Consider the following 7,941-nt stretch of genomic DNA (forward strand, 5'->3'; position numbering starts at 1 on the left):
ATGTGTGTGTGTGTGTGTGTGTGTATATACAGTATATATTATATGCAGAATGCGTGCCCACCTGTGTTTCAAAACATGAATATAATATAACGTAACAGTAATGAAACTAAGAAGTTCAAAGAAGAAAAGAAAAAAAAATGAAAGAGAGAAGGAGCGCGCAAGTTTCACTAGGCTCGTTCCCACAGCCGTTGATTTTTTCCACTTGACCCGAAGTCAAAGGTCATGAAAGCACCGAATGATAAAAGAACCGTACGTAATGATGATAGGGCCGAAAGGTAAAACTAAAAAGCACCAAATGATAAAAGATCCATAAGTGTGGCAAAAGCACCGAACGTAATGATAAAAGCACCGAACGTAATGTTTCAAAGCACCGAACGTAATGTTAATAAAAGCACCGAACGTAATGCAAAGCACCGAACGTAATGTAAAAAGCACCGAACGTAATGTAAAAGCACCGAACGTAATGTAAAAAGCACCGAACGTAATGTAAAAGCACCGAACGTAATGTAAAAAGCACCGAACGTAATGTAAAAGCACCGAACGTAATGTAAAAAGCACCGAACGTAATGTAAAAACACCGAAAGTAATGTTAAAAGGGCCGAATAGCAAATGCGCCGAACGAAAAAGAGCCACCAAAGGCAGTAACAGCGTTCCATAGTATCCATATAGCCATAGATATGTCTCCCTCACTGCCGGGCGTTTTTGAACCAAAAGATCAAACGACAATGATCATTAATCGTTGTTCATCAAATCGTGGACCATGAGGACAAGCACATCAAATTGTCAGCGCAAGTATTTTGCCGATATCCTTCGTCTTTTTTAAATGCTATAGCCTAGGCTAAATCATAATGTAGGCTAGCTAGGTAGCGTAGGCCTAGCCTAGCTTAGAGTCCAATCACACTTATTTATTAGGCCGGCCCAGGGTCGCCTTAAATTACGGCCGACTCAACTTCATTTCCGTTCACACAGTTATTGTTTTAAGTCGGCCCAGGGCTGCCTTACGGACGTTCACACTTCTTCTATTGGACCGGGTCGATGAATTGCAGGACAGGAAGTTGAGGCGATCGCATTTTGATGGCGAACGGTAAATTACAACCTAGCATAAACACATGGAATTCGCGCGATGAACCTATTTCAAAAATTGTCCTTATACTTTTTCGAATTTTTAAGCGGATAACATTCTGCTTCATGATTATGGCGACGATAATTCTTATAATAACCAAGGGCCGTATGTACCACATGATAAATACAAAATTGATTATAAAAAAAACCCAAAAAATAGCACAAGAAACTACTCATTCTCAGATTCATAAAAAACTTTATTTGAGAAAAATTGAGCCACTGGTTACGGTTTTATAAATATTTGAAGTTTCTGAGCACGTGAATAGCAAGTTGCATGTTAACAATAATATTTCTGTCACTTTTTGCCATATATTTCTGTTAATTTTTGTAAATGCTAAAAAATAGTGTACATTTTGATTGTAAAATTTTACTGCAATTGGTCATGAAGCCTTAATACACAATGACCCGAAGAATTTAAATTTTTCAGGTGACCTTTGACCTTTGACCCACAATTCTGAAATTAAAATTCGGGATAAAAAAAACCAAAAAAAAATTTTTTTTAATTAAATAAATATAAAATAAGTCATAAAAAAAAGTCTTATTGTGCTTCCATTCTCAGAGTAATTGCAATGTCCGTCAAAATGTTGGCGCAATTTGTGATGGGCTTAAATGGTGTATAAAATTTTGCAAACTTTAATATAATAAAAACTATACAGTACATAAATATAGATATAAATGAAAAAATTTATTACCAGAATTAATCTGGAATTAAAACTATCCCCCGCCGGACACCATCCCGGTATTTCTGAGTCTAGGTTTCGGGGCTGGCAATAATGATTACTGAATTAAGATATATGAATGAAAAATAAAACTATTACCAGAATTAATCTGGAAGTAAAACTATCCCCCGCCGGACACTATCCCGGTATTTCTGAGTCTAGGTTTCGGGGCTGGAAATAATAATTACTGAATTAAGATATAGAAATGAAAAATAAAACTATTACCAGTACTAATCTAGAAGTAAAACTATCCCCCGCCGGACACTATCCCGGTATTTCTGAGTCTAGGTTTCGGGGCTGGAAATAATAATTACTGAATTAAGACATATAAATGAAAAATAAAACTATTACCAGTAGTAATCTAGAAGTAAAACTATCCCCCGCCGGACACTACCCCGGTATTTCTGAGTCTAGGTTTCGGGGCTGGTAATAATGATTTACTGAATTAAGATATATGAATGAAAAATAAAACTATTACCAGAATTAATCTGGAAGTAAAACTATCCCCCGCCGGACACTATCCCGGTATTTCTGAGTCTAGGTTTCGGGGCTGGAAATAATGATTACTGAATTAAGTTACATAAATGAAAAATTAAACTATTGGTGGTAAATAATAATTACTCATGGGAGCTACAATGAATATGTACAGTATATATTTTTTCTGCCATTTTCTTAACACCGATTATTTTTCTACTTTAGGTTTTACTCAACGATGAGATCCCCATAAAAGAAATCTACTGCCAATCCATAAACCCCCTGACTGTCATCAACAGCATCCTCGTCGTATGTTTCCCTTTCATGTGGTTTCCAGTAGCCAATGACATACTGGAGTTTTTTCTTGTTGAAGGATTCTACTCGTCCAAGGTACATTACTGTCTTCTTTTCTTCTTCATCATAGAATGTGTGACCAATATTTTCGCCAACCAGTCTACCTTCAATTATGACGTCCATCATTTCTTTCTGTTCGGGAAAATCAGCCGTTGTTCTCTTTCCTTTTTTTAGCTGATTAACTAATTTTCTGTGGTCGGCATCAACTCCTTTCTGAACTTTCACTTCATACCGACGTCTTATCTCATCCTCAAGTGCCTTCTGAGTCTTTCGCTTGAATACTCTATCCTTGCGTGCAAACTGCCTTGCTTTCGTCATCAATTCCTCACGGTCTTCCTCATTCATATTCATCAGGTAGTTGACAGCATGGTTTTTCCTGGCCCTAATAGCACATGAAATATAGTCAACCGTTGCATTTGTTTTTAATGCCTTCATTGCTGAAAACATACCCATAATTTGTTCCGCATAAATGTTATGGACTTTTGCTGACCTTGTTTCTTCCTTTAATTTGTCATCAATATTCAATGAGAAGTAGTTGCTGTATTGGCGATTCAGTACTGTAACAGTTCGCTTGAAGCAATCAGACAGCATTGATGTGAACAAAATCTTGTTGTCTGGCAATGTGCCCAGACAATCCCCCATGGTCATCTCATCCCCAAAACAATCAACAGTGCCACTGAAAACTGAAAGGGGATCATCAGCCCACTGCTGAATATTGCCAATGGATTTTTTTACCAATTCGAATGCATCGAAGTGGTGAAGTTCTGATGTTTCATCGTCGTAGAAATATTTCATCCATGGCCCAGTAATGGCTTTACCAATCACTCTTAGAACTTGAAGTTCAACTTTTACCTCTTTCCTGGCAAAGTCCAAATGAACTGCTGATCTGAGTTGAGATGATTTTAGCTGTTTGTCAGCAAAGAGCTTTGTGAAAAACTCTTCATGCTCTAGCAAAACTCGAGAAATCTGATGCGTGATATGCATGCGTGCAACTCTAAATCTTGGCAGGAGATTGCTAGGGAGATTTGCACTCTGCAATCTACTCTTAAAGAGTCTGGGATCACCAGTGGAATCTTTATATCTGAGCTGGTTTGACTTTAGCACAAGGTTTCCAGCGAAACAATCTGTGCCGTAACACTGTCTGGCTGGAAATTTATTTTCTTTTTCATGTTGTTTTAGAACCTTCTTACATTCCTTAGTAATCGTTTCAAGTGGATGTAGATTGCAGTTTAATTGCTGGATGTTCGTTTGCCAATTATCTTCAACTGCTCTAATTGTTGCACTATTTACAGCGCACCTGTCTGTCATGGAATTACGGATATTGTTTTGAATTTTCTTTTCAACTTCGTCTGTGTTGGACTCGTGCACAAGACTATGGATTTGTGCTAATCGATTGATTGACCTGGTGATATGACTGGTGTAGTCCATTGCTGTTCCCCCGGTAACTCATCAAGCGCTACAACTTTAGATTCTTTTTCGGAAGTGCTTATGTGGATTTCATTCACATGAACTCCTTCTTGAGTGGTTGCATCGAAGGCTATTGTGGTGTCAGGTGATTTCAATGCAATTTCAGCCACTATCAGGTCGCTGACAATGCCGAGTTCTCTAGCAATACACTCAACTGTCGACTTTTGTGGAATGTTGCTTAACTTCACACCAAACCACCAGCCAACCCTCTCTATCAAAAGAGGCACCCTTTCCGTGGGTACCCCACAATCCAACATGAAGTCAACAAGCAACCTTGCCTTACAACTGATGGTTCGCCCATCTACTCTGCAGTCGACACTGTCGTCTTTCATCAGTATATGCAATTCCTCCTGCAACTGCAAAACTCGATCTTCAATTACTAACTCACTATTCTCCTTTTCTTTTAGTTTTCTTTTCAGCTCCTTGTTTTCTTCTGTAATCTTGTGGAACTTCACCTTTGAAGGACAACCTCTATGCTGCAGTTTTAGCCTTCTAATTGTCCTTTTAGCATTTGCCAACTCCTTTTGGACATGCTCCTCAACAGCTCCTTTTTTCAATTTGTGAAGTTCCTTTTCTTTTTTTTAAGCTTCTCTGACTTAATACGCAGTTGTTCATACAATCTAGCAACTTGCCGTTGAAGATACCTGAAAAAAACCAAAAAAACAAAACAAAACATGTTAATTAAATAATATAATGTATACCCTTCAAAAACACAGTTAAAATGATGATTGGATATGAGTTTTAATGTAACGTTAAGCCTTAAATTCACTGTGAAATTAATTAAAAAAAGATGACCTACAGGAAAGGTAAAATATTAAATATTGATGAATTTTTACCTATTTTGTTTATATTTCTTTGAGGACAGCCTAGCTCTCAGCACAGAGACCTTGTTTTTCAAAGAGCGTATGTCTTTCTTCATTTCTTCTCCCCTCATAAGTATCTTTTTCTTTAAAGGCGTCAGTAAGTTTTTGCGCTGCAAAGAACGGAGACAAAGAAGCAGACACAGGAGATTTTGGAGCAGATGGTAGTGGTGTTACTGGGAGGGTGGCAAAATCACCTACTTCACTCTCACTAGTTCCAAACTCGAGACTTCTGGATGCAGAAGCTGTTGAGCCACTCTGAACCTCAGGAACTACTACATCAGTAACACTGTAACTCGTAAAGGCTTCCTCACAAATTTCTCGAAATTTCATTTCATCATTTGCTCTAGCCAGGTTTTTGTACTTGCTTACAGACCTAATAAAATAAAAAATATTTGATAAATATTAATCAAAATAAATATAAAAAGACATACTGCAGTTTCATGTATTGATATTTAAAAAATAATGTTATGTTATGTTATTTTATTTATATTTTCGATACAAACAAGTGAAACAATTGACTGTACTAGCTATTTGTTTCTCAGGGTTTTATAGTTAATGTACAGGTAAGTAAGAATTAATAATATATAATTATAATTTGGAATTTTTTATGCGACCTGGTGCTGGAAGAATAGGTAAAATGTTTATTCTATCAGCATGAACTAATTTAATCGTTAAGTGCTTTCAAAATTATCATTATTATTATTATTCTTTTCCTTGGTTCATGTTTTCTCTTCATTCTGCTTTACTTTTCTGGAATAAATAAATTAAATTAATTAAAACAAAGAAAGTTTAGTTATACAGTACCTAGTAATAAGCCATTGTAAAATACCGTTAGAAATAACAATATTCAGCTTTTCCTTAAAAAATCGCAAGACCTCTGCTTTTGAAGACAGCATCCTTTCCTGATAGAGGATGTGGCCGTTTTTCAAGTCCTGTACATTTTCTGGATGTTCAGCATACATCGCTAACAATTCATGTTGTCTTCCAGGTTTACCACCACCTCCTTGTCTCTTTCTTTTTCTCATGATGAAACTCTATTGATTAAATATTTTTTAAATCATTGGTTTAACAATTCTAAATGCATTAACATTAAAAAACAGGTATATTTATTTTGTTTGCAATTTATAGGCCTTTCCCTTAGTTGTAGAAAAACAGAAATACTAAAGTCAAATAAAAAGATATACTTGTTTAGCGTCACCACCACCACCTGATTTTTTAAGCAAAAATACAAACATTAGAGGTGGGAATTTTTTTTTCATTTAAAAAAAATGAATATTGTCCAGGAAATGCTAATCAAAATAAGTATAGGCAAGCCTATTTTATGTGGATTAAAACAATGATTTCACCAACCATGGTGTAACATTTATTGCATACAGGCCTATTAAAAATGATTTAATTTTAACACTTTCTGTTTTCTGAAAGAATATATTTCATTTTTGGAACAATTCCTGTGTTCATGTAACTTCTTGTCACAACCTAAAATTGTGTTGAGACGCTAAACAAGTATTTTTTCCCTTGAGCTTAAGATTAACCTATCAGCAAACGATTTTGAGGGCACATGACTTCAAATGAAGAATTTCATTGGCCGTTGCGCATGACGTAATCCTCTCCCAACAAAAACTAGCATCGTCTCACAATTCTCTCGAAATCATCCTATGTTTAATATCCACTTCAATCCTTAATATTTAACTATTTTTCTAGATAATCATTAGCTAAAAGTATATTTTAATACTTTAAGTATCATTTAGTCAACTTTTTGAACTCATATTTATTTTATTTACATGAAAAATATTGCCGTTTACATGCAGCACTTCCGTTACGATCGCTATGGTTTACCTCGCGACAATGTGTACACGATGGCCGATCCACAGCTGATCGTCGGTTTTGCGGTGCCAAAAAAAAATATTGCTACACCTCGTATTACATTCATATTTGGCAAATGAACTCTTAGATATATAAACTAATCTTCGTTATTAAAAAATTGAACTTCATTACTCACAATTCTCTGGAAAAAACGACGAATTTTAATGAAATTTTCAAAAGCTGATAACTTCTATAAAAGTTGGCCGATTTCGGAAAAAATCAAAATGGTATACTACTTTGACCCCTGAGTGACCTGATTGACCTGATGAAAACGTATCAACCAATCAAAAAGCATTTTATATGAATATTTTCCTAAGGCCTTTGTTGACGAAAACACGCTTGGCTGAACTGGGTAAATGACGCTAATTGAAGTGCGTGACATCACGCATCGTGTGGTGCCTACCTAGGCCTATAATAGGGTGCAGGTCAACTCGGCCACAAGTCAACTCGGCCACAAGTCAACTCGGCCACAAGTCAACTCGGCCACAAATCAACTCGGCCACAAAAATTTCGGCTTCTGCCAACCCGGCCACAAGTCAACTCAGCCACAAGTCAACTCGGCCACAAGTTATTTAATGTAAATCTAAGTTTTGCATCGTTTTTCTTCAATATATGATTGAAATAAAGTACACAGTATGTTTTAGTAAAACAAGACCACCACACTACCAAAAGAGATTTGAATGCTATTGCCTATGAATTAAAAAGAGTTATTTATTAATTTGTTCGTCTTCTGTTTATTCACAACATTCTACTTCAAAAATAATATTAAACAACAATAACGACAATAAATTAGTAATATTTACATTAATAATACTAATTAGTCATTAAGACGATTATAAATGTGATAATAACAACAACAACATTAATAGTAATATATATTTTAACAAATAGTAACAATACTAGTATGGTAATAATAACGATATTTAAATATCAATTTTAATAACTAATTAGTGATAATAACGATATTGAAGATGATAATAGCAATAATACAATAATAAATTAAAGATAATGTTTATTTTTATAATAATAGTAATAATAATTAGTAATAATAATAATGATGATACTTAATACTAGGCCTA

The 7,941-nt window shown here is 35.3% G+C and overlaps 1 protein-coding gene across 1 annotated transcript; it reads right to left on the reverse strand.

Annotated features, from left to right (window-relative positions):
* Nucleotides 1-2,458: 2,458 nt before the first annotated feature.
* On the reverse strand, nt 2,459-3,977 carry LOC117100647. The gene is made up of 2 exons (XM_033240447.1): nt 2,792-3,977; nt 2,459-2,502 (listed from the first exon to the last, which is right to left on the reverse strand). Exons 1-2 carry the CDS (start codon nt 3,975-3,977, stop codon nt 2,459-2,461), a joined length of 1,230 nt encoding a protein of 409 aa, XP_033096338.1.
* Between the last annotated feature and the right edge of the window lie 3,964 nt (nt 3,978-7,941).

Source organism: Anneissia japonica, unplaced genomic scaffold, assembly GCF_011630105.1.
Source record: "Anneissia japonica isolate Jap-2015-1 unplaced genomic scaffold, ASM1163010v1 scaffold288133_len202418_cov178, whole genome shotgun sequence".
NCBI lineage: Eukaryota > Metazoa > Echinodermata > Crinoidea > Comatulida > Comatulidae > Anneissia > Anneissia japonica.